General features: G+C 39.0%; 1 protein-coding gene across 2 annotated transcripts in view; it reads right to left on the bottom strand.

The window, feature by feature from the left end:
- Nucleotides 1-647: 647 nt before the first annotated feature.
- PAK2 (p21 (RAC1) activated kinase 2) overlaps nt 648-14,197 on the bottom strand; it is an 88,713-nt gene continuing 75,163 nt past the window's right edge. For both annotated transcript variants that reach the window (XM_040621394.1, XM_040621393.1), the window contains 2 exons: nt 5,013-5,150; nt 648-4,554 (listed from right to left, as the gene is read on the bottom strand). In XM_040621394.1, coding sequence (XP_040477328.1) covers nt 4,468-4,554; nt 5,013-5,150 — 225 coding nt within the window. In that variant the 3' untranslated portion in view covers nt 648-4,467. The remainder of the gene's footprint in view (nt 4,555-5,012; nt 5,151-14,197) is intronic.

Genomic DNA, 14,197 nt, shown 5'->3' with positions numbered 1-14,197 from the left:
GTGTCTGGGTGGCATAATCGGTTAAGCATAGGACTCTTGCTTTCAGCTCAGGTCATCATTTTGGGGTTGTGAGATCAAGCTCCACATGGTGTTCTGTGCTGGGCATGGCGCCTACTTAAGATTTCTTCTCTCCCTCTGCCTTTCCACTACCCCCACCGCCCCTCCCCCCAGTGTACATACACTCTCTAAAATAAATCTTAAAAAAAAAAAAAAGAAAGGAAGGAAGGAAGGAAGGAAGGAAGGAATATAATGACATGATGCCCTAAAGTGTTTACACTTCTAAAGATCTTTTGGTGTATTTAACACAGCAATGCTGGTAAGATTCTTATTATCTCAGTGAGGTCAGCATTAGAATTTCAGGCCTAGTTACTGGAGGTATTCAAACAGATCAGAAGTGTTTCCCTGGTCTGACAGCCAGAACATTTGTAAGAAATGTATTCTAACCCTGATTTAGAAGAGGAGAGGGTCATGCTGCCCATACATTCCTAGAAACTTCTCTAATTTGGAGCTCTGTAATACATTCAGAATGGTGCCATGTTTAACAAATACCCTTAAAAATACTAGAATACTTCTTGAAAACCTATTATATTTATTCTTTTAAACTATTCTGATCTGAAGAAAGAACTGAAGTTTAGGAAAGGGGAAAATGAACATAAAAAAAGTTTATTTCTAGCCCTGAAAGAACAAAATTATTGAACAAAGTCATCAAATACAGCAGTTAATGTCAATGTAACAATTAAATAATCGAATGGGATTAAATTAAAATAAAAGTCAATATAAAATTTGAAGACAAAACAGAAAAGACAAACTACTTTCACTTAATTCCATTTCTATCTACCAAAATAAGGGGGGGGGGGAAAGGCAACACATTCCTACCAAAGATGTCGAATTCCAAATATAATTCTTTGCTTTTCTTAATACAGGATGAAAATTTGTTTGACACAATCATACATTTCTTTTTCCCTTTCATTTAGCAACATTCTAGAATGGTGAGTGAAAAGGACTTCAGCTCTCTCAAGGCCAGGCCAATGCTTGATTCTCCCTGGTAAATCCCACAATATCTACCACAGTGCCTTTGCCAAAGTGGTCAATAAATGTGTTGAGTGATTAAACAAATGTGTGTGTGTGTGTGTGTGTGTGCGCGCGCGCATTTTTCCCCTTTCTTACACACACACACACACACACACACACAGTGGGGAAATGGATTTTAATTGTCTAGCTTATCTATTGTGGAAGCAATGGAAACAAGGAAGACAATCTTCATTTTATAGAACTATGAAATTCCACTTATAGTGGAAACCCAAAAGGAGTATGAATCTGGATTTTAGCTCTAATTCTACCATGGTTTTTTGACATGTCACTGGATATGGATCTCATTATATTTTAAAGTTTTAGATTAAAACACTGATGCAAGTTCTTTAAGCACCCATTTTTTCTAACTATACCTACAGCTCAATTAGATCTAAAATTGTTCTGGCTAGAATACAGGATATATAAACAGACATGTATTCATATGAACCCTACAAAGAAATACTCATAGGTAGTTTTAAATTGCTTATTAAAGGCACAGGTTCATTTAGGACTGGTGGTAACTAGATACATTTTAAGCAGCTCAATATTTATGTGTGGAAGGGAAGAGAATTTATACTATGCGCCAGGCACTCAACACGTGAAAACACAGTTGTGTTAGCTTCGGTTTCTTACACTATCACAACTACTCTACCTGTTTACTATTCTCAGGTAGGAGAAAATACTCCATATTTTCGTGGTTTCCCAGTTTGAACTGTCCCTAAAAGCAGCAAAAGGAACAAGAGGAGAAGGAAACCTGAAGACCACCAGAGAGTCTGAAATACAATAAATAAGTACTAGAGTAATATTGTTCTAATAACACAAGAGGACTAAGGTAACTTTTAGTTTTCAATGGGAATTTTCATTCTGAAGTGATGACAAAAAGGGTGAATACAAAAGGCAGTCATTAAAAAAACATGAATCTTGATTCAGATATAATTTTTCTTTAACAAGATCTGAACATTTTAATTTAAAATTAACTAATAAATCACAATTCCATATTGCTTTTAGGATTATTTTGCTTAAAAATGACACACTTCAGAATTAACCAAAGTATATTTCTATTACAAGTTAGTTTATCCAAGTAAGTAAAGAATAAACCGCAGTGTAGCTCCCTTAACCTAGGAGTCAGGTTTTAATGACAAAGTCCGTTGCCAGCAATGGACGTGCAGGTAACCCTCAAAGAAGTTGTAAATACAAATCCCAAACTGCTTCTATAAACTGGAAAGACCTTTGTTGAGTCACAGGCATAAAAATGGGGCAATGGCACTGGATTCAATGAACATGGTCTCTATGACGTACGTATGGCAGGGCCTTCCAGAGTGGTCATGACGATCGGTCTTAACATCTAGTTGATTTTCTATTTCATTGGTAGCGTTGTCTTTATCATAATCCACCCAAACAACGATTTACACAGAATGTTCACATCTGAAACCCAAGAGGCACTGTAGATTTTCATCAGAAATAAACCAGCTTGTTTCTGTAATTTAGTAATAGCTGTAGGGGCCATATAATCCAGAGAAAAATGAAATCAAGAATCAAACTGAAAACAGAGACCAGTAAGTGCTCTAGATAAGTTTCACTAATTATTTTACTCAGTTTTGTGAAAACCTTGCATTATCAATGAAAAACAGCCATTTCTATCCTAATAACACAGATGTGAGGAAAATGATAAGAAATAAAACTCTATTCGTTCCCCTAATGTAGTTCAAAACATCAAACTTATTTTTGTTCATGGCCTGTACTACTGCAGGATGGCGAGTAGGCGTGAAGTTAATGAGGAGCGGTGGTGGGGAACAAACTGCCTGAACGACACCAGATTCTTCTCTTTTATGTGGCTTGAGGCATGTCAGAAGGGGCAACACCACTTCCACAAGCCAAACAATAAAAAATAAGGACAGAAAAGAGAGCAGAAGGGGGGTGGAGAAGAAAGGGCACTCTCATAATTACTGCTACAGGTCACAGACCCTCTTCAAATTTTTAAAATAAAAAAAGTATTGCTATCAACAAGCACATTTCATTTTTCTTCTCCAGTTTTTTTTTACACGATTTTTGAAAAAAATCTAACGTAACTCAACATCTCAAATAATCCATGAATTTATGAAGTACTTTGTGACTTAAGTTCTCATAGATAGTAAAATGTTGGTAATGGGCTGGAAACAATGTTTATAACAAATCTCTATAGTTTACTCATCAGAAGCTGCATCTCTATGCAACTGTCATTTTTCTTTCAAGAATATAATCTTATCTAATTATTTTAGAGCTCACCAAAGTTCTATTCTCTCACTTTGTTTCTGCTAGCTCCAAATATTTTTCTCCTTTAAATGGAAAAAAAATTAATTTTTAAATTCTGAAAATTTAATGGTTATTATATTATTTACCAAAGGGGGAAGGGTAGAGTAGGGTGAGAGAGGGTTAATTAAAAAAACAAACTAACTAAAATTACAACATATACAGAAACTTATTTCCAAAATGAAGGTAAAAGGAGGAAGGGCAAAGTAGCGATACCAACCAGTCACAAAGCCCAAGTTGGAACAAGAAAGAACAAATCACTTTGGTTCCTGAAGCCCAATCTGAAGAGGATATAGTCAGAAAAGAAACAAAATTGTAAGGATGTATAATCAATGGGATTCTTTTTCTGTCTCAATGATTTAGTTATAAATATAGATTATTAGTCTCTCTATACATGTAACAAATGCCAAACAACTCACTACCATGAAATTTCTAAAACTGACTCTTTCACATTTGTTAAAAAAGGTAAAAATCACATGTTTTTCTTCCCTTCCTTCAGTTCAAATTATGAACTGAAATATTACATGCAGTAATAGCTGGTCCTAACTTCTATACAAAGCTAACCGATTTTGAGCTCCTCTGCCAATATAAGGAGCTACATAGTTTTTATTACATTTACCTTGAATTTAGGCACAAGAAAAATTTCTCAAAGCAACTCAATGGAGGAAGGAAAGGAAAAAGAAGGCTATGAAGAAGAGACAAAAGACCAGCAGATGAAACAAATACTCTGAAAAACTCGAATCTGCCATTCAAGTATTGAAAATACTCCCCCAAGGGGACAATGAATGGGATCTATCACGATGAAGTCAGCAAAATAAAATGCAAATCTCAAGCACGATAAATGGGCCTGATGGGCTGTCTGCTGAAAAAAGTAAGGCTAGTGATTCAGTCCGCAATTCCTTTTGGACTCTATAAAGAAGGGAGTCAACAGAAAGTTGTCATTCTGTTTTGCAATTTTCTCTTGGTTGTCTTCAGGAAGTAGTAGTTTGCTTTTTCCTCCATGTTATGCAGACCATTTCTTTAAACCCCAAAAGATAATAATTTTCATATATTAAAAGATTTCTTTTTAGAAAATGGAAGAAAGAATACGAGGCCACAGCAGTGATGCTAACGATTACTCTTCATCGCTTCTTTAGCTGCCATGATCAGTGGTGTCAGGCTGGACAAGGGTTTGGCCAGTTTCAGGAAGGGATGCTGCCAGAGAGAGAGAGAGAGGGAAATATGTATCAGTGTCACCAGCTCAGAAGCTAAATATTTCCTTTCAGTTTAAGCCCCAAAGGCTATTTTATGGATTATAATTTATTTAACAAACATGTATTTCAGGACGTGTGTAAAATCAACATAATCAATATATCACTTTCATAGTTGAAAGCAGTTCTTTTAGTTTATCTAATGTTATAAAATCCCACCTACATGACCTAGATACCCACGCCAGCAAATGAACTTGTCTGAGAATTGACAATATGCAAAAATTCATATACTTGATTGTAGTATTATAGCTATTTTATTCTCAGCAGATAAAACTAGAGCAACTCCCACGCTGCTGGTGATAAATGAAGAGTGAAATGTTAATTATTAATCCTATGTACACTTCCTGTTGGTTACTCAAAAAAATCAACTTTATCCAAAAATAGTATTATTTCCAAATTCACCTGTAACAATTCTTTGGCCGAACCCCTTTTCTCCACATCCATCTCCAAACACCGGTTTAAGAAATCCCGAAATATTGGGGAAAGTTTCTCTGGATTCTGAAGTTCTGGAGTTCCATTAGTTGCTATCAGGTACAAGGCCTAGAAATAGAGAAGTATCTTTGACGTACTTAAAGCAGCACAACAAAGTGAGACAGCACTTTACAAAGTTTATGATCTTTTACTTCTTCAGGTTTTTTTTAAAAGATTTTATTTATTTATTTATTTGACAGAGAGATAGCCAGCGAGAGAGGGAACAGAGCAGGGGAGTGGGAGAGGAAGAAGCAGGCTCCCAGCGGAGGAGCCCGATGTGGGACTCGATCCTGGAACGCCGGGATCACGCCCTGAGCCGAAGGCAGACGCTTAACGACTGTGCTACCCAGGTGCCCCAAAAGATTTTTTTTTTTTTAAGTAATCTCTACACCCAACGTGGGGGTCGAACACACAACCCTGAGATCAAGAGTCGCACACTCCACTGACTCAGCCAGCCAGGCGCCCCTGGATCTCTTACTTTTAAAAAAGTAAAAGACATTCACCAGAAATAATAAATTAAGGTGCAGTATTATTTCTGCCCATTTGTAGCAGATATTTTCCCTTTACTTTTTAGATGTTACATTCCCATAATTTTTGGGGCAGAAATTAGCTTTATGTTTTTGGGGAGGGGTTATAAATGTAATACATATTGATAAAAGAACTATAATACATAAGTGTTTAAAGAAAAATGAGCACAATCCCACTATCGACATATAGCATCCATTTACCTTTCTCAAGCTTTTATCCCAAGTCACACCAGATTTCAAAATGGGATTTGTTGAAACCTTTTTTTTTCTTCAAGTTTTTATTTAAATTCTAGTTAGTTAACATATAGTGTAATATTGATTTCAGGAGTGGAATTTAGTGGTGCAGAACTCCCCTCCCCTTTTTAAAATTAGCTGTTACCTATACAGCTATAGATGAAATAGGCAGAACAGAGGACATTTAGGGCAGTGAAAACACTCTCTATGATAATGGACGTAAGTTATTCATTATACATTTGACCAAACCCACGGAACTGTACGATATCCAAGAGTGAACCCTAATGCAAACTGCAGACTGGGTGATAATGATGTGCCAATGTAGGTTCTTCAAATCTAAGAAACGGACCCGCTGGTGAGGGATGTTGATAATGGGGGAGGTTTCTTACATTAATAAGGTACACTTGTTACAAGTGATGAACCACTACTGAGACACTTTTATTTTTAAACCTTTTTGTTTGTTTCAAGTTCTTATTTAAATTCTAGTTAGTTAACGTGTCATGTAATATTGGTTTCAGGAACAGAATTTAGTGATTCATCACTTACACAGAACACCCGGTGCTCACTACAAGGGTCCTCTTTAATACCCATCACCACCCATTTAACCCCCACCCCCACCCCAAGCAACCCTCAGTTAGTTCTCTACAGTTAAGGGTCTCCGATACACTTTCATTAAACAAGTCTATGGTTTACACTGGGGTTCACTCTTTGTGTTGTACAGTCCTATGGATTTTGACAAATACATACTGCCATGTTTCTGACATTATAGTATCATACAGAATAATTTCACTGCCCTAAAAATCCCTTCTGCTCCACCCATTCACCCTCCCCACTCCACCCCACAAACACCTAGTAACCACTGATTTTTTTTTTCCCCCAAAGATTTACTTATTTATTTTAGAGAAGGAGGGGCAGAGGGAGAGGGTGAGGGAATATTAAGCAGACTCCATGCTGAGTGTGGAGCCCAATGTTGGGCTTGATCTCATGATCATGAGATCATGACCTGGGCCAAAACCAAGAATCAGAGGCTTAAATGACTGTGCCACCCAGGGGCCTCCCCCAACTTTTTTTTTTTTTTTTTAAAGATTTATTTATTTATTTTAGAGAGTATGGTGGATCTTTTTTACTCTCTGTAGTTGGAATCATATAGTAGGTAGCTGTGTTAGGCTGTATTTGTTCACTAAGCAATATGCATTTTAGGTTCTTCCATGTCTTTTTGCAGTTTGATAGCTCATTTCTTTTTGTTTTTTGTTTTTTTATCTCTTTAATGTCATGGAATAACATTCCACCATATGGATGTACCACAGTCTATTTATAAACTTACCCTTTTAAAATAAAGTATATTTATGTACTTCACACCTTGGCTGGTTGCTTCTGATTTGGGGCAATTATGAATAAAGATGCTATAAACATTTGTGTGTAGGTTTTTGTGTGGACATAAATTTCCAACTCATTTGGGTAAATAATAATGAGCACAACTATGAACTGCATGTTTATAAGAGTATGCTTAGTTTTGTAGGAAACTGCCAAAACGTCTTCTAAAGTAGCTGTACCATTTTCCATTCCCACCAGCAATGAACGCCGAGTTGTACTGCTCCACATTCTAACCACCATTTGGTATTGCCATTAAAAAAATGTTACGCCATTCTAACAGGCGTATATCTTATTGATTTTTTAATTTTGCAATTCCCTAATAGCATGATGTCGAACATCTCATATGCTTCTTTGCCATCTGTATCTTCTTTTTTTTTTTTTTTTTTTAAAGATTTTATTTATTTATTCGACAGAGATAGAGACAGCCAGCGAGAGAGGGAACACAAGCAGGGGGAGTGCGAGAGGAAGAAGCAGGCTCATAGCAGAGGAGCCTGATGTGGGGCTCGATCCCAGAACGCCGGGATCACGCCCTGAGCTGAAGGCAGACGCTTAACCGCTGTGCCACCCAGGCGCCCCCCATCTGTATCTTCCTTTAATACTTATTTAAGTAATCTCCATGCCCAACGTGGAGCTCGAACTCATGACCCTAAGATCAAGAGTCGTACTCTTACTCTACCAACTGAGCCAACCAGGTGCCCCATCTGTGTATCTTCTTTGTCTATTGAGATCTTTAGTTCCTTTTTTAGATTAGGTTGTTTATTTTCTCATTGTTGATGTCTGAAGAGTTCTTTTTATATTTTGGATAACATCTGATCATCAGAAAGGTGTTTTGCAAATATTTTCTCCCAGTCTATGACTTGTCTTTCCATTATCTTAATAGTGTCTTTTTAGACACTATTAATAGTGTCTATTAGAGAGGAAGATCCCTATTTTTTTTTTTAAGGTTTTATATATTGGAGAGAGAGAGAAGGAGTCTTGGGCAGAGGCAGAGGAAGAAGCAGACTCCTCCCTGAGCAGGGAGCCCGATGCGGGGCTCGATCCCCGGAGCCTGAGATCATGATCTGAGCTGAAGGCAGACGCTTAACCGCTGTGCCACCCAGGCGCCCCCCTATTTTTTTTTTTAAGGTTTTATATATTTGAGAGAGAGAGAATGAGTCGGGGGCAGAGGCAGAGGAAGAAGCAGACTCCTCACTGAGCAGGGAGCCCGATGCGGGGCTCGATCCCAGGACCCTGAGATCATGATCTGAGCTGAAGGCAGATGCTCAATCGACTGAGGCACCCAGGAGCCCCAAATTCCTTTTTTTGTTCCTTAAGTTGTATTTATTTAAGTAACCTCTACACCTGACATGGGGCTCGAACTCATGACCCCAAGATCAACAGTCACACACTCCTCTGACTGAGCCAACCAGGATGATTCCAATTTTAATGCAGTCCAATTTATTCTTTCATGGATCATGCTTTTTGATCTAAAAACACTGCCAAACCCAACGTCACCTAAATTTTCTCCTGAATTATTTCATATTTCTGCTGTATCACCAAATGCTCTGCTTACCTCATCTACTGAGGCCTGGATCTCCCCTGAAGAACTGCCTCATCCACAGTGCTCTCTAGGGGTCACCATTCCCTCCCAGTCCTTTGTACCTCTGCACCTAGAGGAGTGTCCTTATGGCCCCTCATCGCCTCTCTGAGAAATCTACCTCCCTCCTTCAGAACTCCTGGGCTTTCAAACTCCTATCTACCTTACTTTGTTTTAAACATCTACCAAACACTATTGTTACCATCTCTAACAGTGCTCATAACTCCCAGAGATTTCAATAGCTAGAGAGGCTTGTGACAGTCCCTTGACCTCATTTTCTCCCCATGCTCTTGTCCTCTGGCCTCCCTCGGCCACACAAACCCATGGTCACAGCCTGTGCCTCATTATCAGTACCCATAACACAACTCTGAAATTGCAGCTGCTCTCCACCTCCTACTTTTTTCACTCTGAGCACTCCCAACACCAGCAAGCCTCTGACTCTGCTAAACCTTAAATAAATCCCATTGATCTTCCAGTGTTCATCATTCCTTTTATATAATCACTTCTTTGACCCTCTTGCACTTCACAGCATTCACTGTGCTACACATTAAAACTGCCTACTCCTTGCCTGTACCCGTGCAGCGAAGGACAGTAGAAGAAAGAGATACATCCCTGCTGACAGGCATCATACACCTCACACAGGCCCTATTTCACTCACTCTCCCACTCTCTGCTTTCTGTTTCAGAACACTCAAGTCTCCGTAGGCTCCTCTTGGCAGTGACAGTTTCTTAGACTTTTCCTTTGCTTTTGTTGACCTTGACAGTGTGGAGGAGTGCTGGTCAGGTTTTATACTGCAGAATGCCCTCTACTGGAATCGGATGTTTTCCTCGTGATTACAGACGGAGAATATGAGCTTTGAGAAGTTAGATCACAGAGTGCCATCTTCACTGCATCATATCAAAAGCACATACCGTCAACATAGTTTACGACTGTTGATGTTGACCTTATCACCTGGCTGAGGCTGTGCTTGTCAGGTTTCTCTACTGCGAAGTTATTCTTTTCCCCACTTTTTATACTCTGATCTTCAGAAGAAAATCACTATGTGCAGTCTATACTTAAGGAATTGGGAGTTACGCTCCATCTTCCTGAGGGGGGAATATCCACATACATTATTTGGAATTCTCTCTTCTGCCCCTTTCATTTATTCACTTACTTATTTATATCAGCATGGACACATATCAGCACTCAACTACTTACTTATATCAGCATGGACACGTAAACATTATTTTATACTTCAGGTTGCTATCCCATACTACTTTATTCTGTTGTTCAAATTGTTGCATCTTTGGCCACTAGAGCTCTTTCAGTTGGCCCCTTGCCCCTCTGACAAACTCACCAGTGTGAGCTCTTCTCTTTTTTTTTAATTTTTTTTAATTTTTTTAAGATTTTATTTATTTATTCGACAGAGATAGAGACAGCCAGCGAGAGAGGGAACACAAGCAGGGGGAGTGGGAGAGGAAGAAGCAGGCTCATAGCAGAAGAGCCCGATGTAGGTCTCGATCCCATAACGCCGGGATCACGCCCTGAGCCGAAGGCAGATGCTTAACCGCTGTGCCACCCAGGCGCCCCTGAGCTCTTCTCTTTAACTCAGTATGATTTATGATTCTATTTTATCTCCTTAGCTAAATTTTATCAGGCATAATTCTTTCTTTCATTATTTTTGGGTTTGCTTAAGAGGTGAGAGCATGCATCTTTCAATTTTCACAATTATCACAGTATTAAGCCACTTCCCACAGATTAAAACCACCTTACAATTCCCCCCCTCAGCTTTATGCTTTTGTTGCCATTTTACTTGTACACATGTTCTTTTCCTCCCCCTCATTACTTTCACGTAAACAGTTTTATCTTTTAAAGGCATTTACATAAGAAAATCTTATATATTTACTCACAGTTACTATTTCTAGCACTCTTCATTTCTTTTTGTAGAGCCATATTACCATTTTCTTTCTGCTTGAAAGATTTCCCTTAATATTTCTTATAGTGTAGATCTGCTGGCAATAAATGCTTTCAATGTCTGTTTAGAAAAATCTTCATTTCACCTCAGTTTTGAAAAGATATTTGTTGGCTGTAGAAGTCTTGATTTTCCCCCAAAACTTAGTTACACATATATTAGAACACTTGAAGTTGTCTCATTATTGCTCTTTCGTTTTTTTTTTAAATTTCATTTCTGTCTCTATTCCTTCCAAACGCTGCTACTCTTAACATGTGAAATGCGGTTACAAAAACTGCTTTAGTGACTTTGTGTGCTCTTCTATCTGTGTCAGTTCTGGTCTGCTGCAGTGGACTGATTTTTCTCTTCATGGGTTGTACTTCCCTGCTCTTCTGCCTGCCGGATAAAGTGACTGGATATTTAAGTGCTTATTGGCTGCTGGATATTTCTGTATTCCTATAAATATTCTTGAGCTTTGCTCTGCAACAGTTACTTGAGGATCTCTTCGGGTCTTGTGTTTCAGACTGGTTAGGTGGGACTATAGCAGCATGTAGTCTAGGGGTTTATTTCCCATCACTGAAGCAAGACTCTTTTGAGTCTTCTATTCAATATCCCGTGCATTACAAGGTTTTCCACTGTGGCTGACAGAAGCAGGCACTATTCCCAGCCTCTGTGTGAGCACCAAGCACTGTTTTTTCAATCTTATATGGATATACCCCTGACCTTGGATAGATTCTTCACACAGATGCACCAGTCTCTGCTGAATGTTCAATGGGACTGCATAGATTCCAGAATCTTCCATGAAGCTTTCTCCTCTCCTGTTCTCTGTCTTGTAAACTGTAGCCGAGTTGGTCTCCCCAGACTCTCAACTCCTTCTCCTTAATTCAAGGAGGCCATTGTGTCCCACCTGGGTTCTTCCTCCCTGTACATGGCCTAAAACTCTCTCAAGACATGAAGCTGGGGCAATCACAGAGCCCACCTCAAGTCTTTCCCACTTTTGGAGATCACTGCTCTTCACTGTTCGATGTCCAGTGTCTTGCAAACCATTGTTTCATATATGCTAATTTTTTTGTTTTTGCTACTTTAGGCAAGGGTGGTGAATCTGATATCTGTTATTCCATCTTGACAGGAAGCAGAATTTCCTGCTTGCCAAGTTTCCATTAATTACATTCACACTGCCAACTTGAATGATCCAAGTTTTAGTCCTCATCTTACTTGACTTGACTGTGGTTTCTGACAAGCTGATATCTCCCTCACTTTTTGCATGCAGATTCAAGGGCATGGGTTTATTTGGTTTTGTGTACCTCTCCAGCCATTCCTCCTGTCTCCTTTGCTGGTCTGTCATATCAACTGTTAACTATGGATGCAAGCTGAATCTTTTCTATCGTCTGTCTATGCCTACTTGACCTGGTGATCTTACCTAGATGCATAACTTTAATTTCTATAGCTAACAAGTCTCAAGTTTACATCTCTGACCTGATCCAAGATGGCCATGCCAAACAGCCTGTTCCACAGATTCACTTGGATCTCTCCCTCCCCACTATAATATATATATATATATACTGTATGTATGTATGTATGTATATACTGTATGTATGTATGTATATATATATATACTGTATGTATGTGTATATACTGTATGTATGTATATACTGTATGTATGTATATACTGTATGTATGTATGTATATACTGTATGTATGTATGTATGTATTTACTTTGAGAGAGAGAGAGAATCTGAAGCAGACCCCATGCTGAGCATGGGGACTGATGCAGGGCTACATCTCATGACCCTGAGGATCACGACCTGAGCCGAAACCAAGAGCTGGATGCTTAACTGATGAATCACCCAGGAGCCCCTCACTTGGATGTCTTGGTAGGCAATGCAAGGTTAACATTTCTAAAACGTGCTAAAATGTTACCTCCTGATCTCCCACCTGCCACCCTCAAACACGACTCTACTTCAAGTCTTCCCCAGTTCAGTTAAGGTGAACTTGAATTTCATCATTCCAGTTGCTTAGGCCAAACTCTAAGAGTCATCTCTCTCTCTCTCTCTCTCCTCCAGATAGACTCTCCTTTAAAAATATATCCAGAATCCAACTACTTTTTCCCACCTCTACTGATACGATTCTGGTCTAAGCTACCATTATGTCTTACCATTATTTCTATAGCCTTCTAACTGGTTTTCCTGTGTCTGTCTTTGCCTCACTGGAAAATCTTTTCTTAACAAAGTAGCCAGAGTGATCCTATTGAAATACAAGTAAGACCATTTCACTTTCTCTGCTCAAAACTCTCCAGTGGTTTGCCTATCTTACCTATGTAGAAGCCAGGATTCTTATAAAGGCCTAATAAGGCACTACATAGTCTGGTCCCATTTCTTCACTGATCTACCTTTTCTCTCCTGCTGTGTGCTCCCTGCACACTAGTTATGGGGGAATCCTCAATGCTCTTTGAATATACCAAAAATGCCTCTTCAGGGCCTTTCATGTCCTGTACTTTCTATTGGAACGTTCCCTTTGGTAACTCAGTATCACTCTCTTATCTTCTATGTTCAAATGTCACCTCAGTGAAGCTCTCTCCAAGCACTCTTGTGAAATCAAACACTCTCCTAACTCCCTCCCTACCAGTCCCAGCACTTACACTCTATCATTTAATATATACATATTATTCTTACTTATTTTATTTTTTCTCTCTACCTTCTATGAAGGCAGATTTTTTTTTTAAGATTTTATTTAGGGGCGCCTGAGTGGCTCACTCGTTAAGCGTCTGCCTTCAGCTCAGGTCATGATCCCAGGGTCCTGGGATCGAGCCCTGCATCGGGCTCCCTGCTCAGCAGGGTGTCTGCTTCTCCCTCTCCTACTCTCCCTGCTTGTGTTCCCTCTCTCGCTGTGTCTCTCTCTGTCAAATAAATAAAATCTTTAAAAATTTTATTTATTTGAGAGACAGAGAAACCACAAGGGAGGGGCAGAGGGACTAGCAGACTCCCCACTGAGTGTGGAGCCAGACATGGGACTCGATCCCAGGACACTGAGATCATGACCTGAGCCAAAAACAATTAACCCACTGAGCCACCCAGGCACCCTGAAGGCAGGATTTTCTGTCAGTATACAGCACCTTGTACAGTGCCTACCACAGAGCAGGTATCTGAATTGATATTTGTTAAACAAATGAATGAATTAGAGGGTTTTAAAAATTGTTCCAAAAGTGTTCTAAAATTAATCACCTCTATAAAAGTACTTAATTGCTCATACGAACTGGAATCTTTCCAAGGAGATGGAAAACATTCAGAGAAAAAAGCATCAAAATCCAATGCCACCGTGAAAGGGCCCCTCCTACACATACCCATTACCTTGGTCTCTGGAGCCCATTTTATAGCAAATCCAACTTATTTGGAAAAAAATTAGGAAAAAAGAAAAGTCTGGCAATAACCCTGTGGTCATATATGGTTATTTAAAAACTTTTAAAAATAATTGCTTC

This window comes from Ursus maritimus, unplaced genomic scaffold (genome assembly GCF_017311325.1).
Source record: "Ursus maritimus isolate PB19 unplaced genomic scaffold, ASM1731132v1 scaffold_4, whole genome shotgun sequence".
NCBI lineage: Eukaryota > Metazoa > Chordata > Mammalia > Carnivora > Ursidae > Ursus > Ursus maritimus.
The sequence above is the reverse complement of the archived record's forward strand: the minus strand, read 5'-3'. Positions and strand labels throughout refer to the sequence as shown.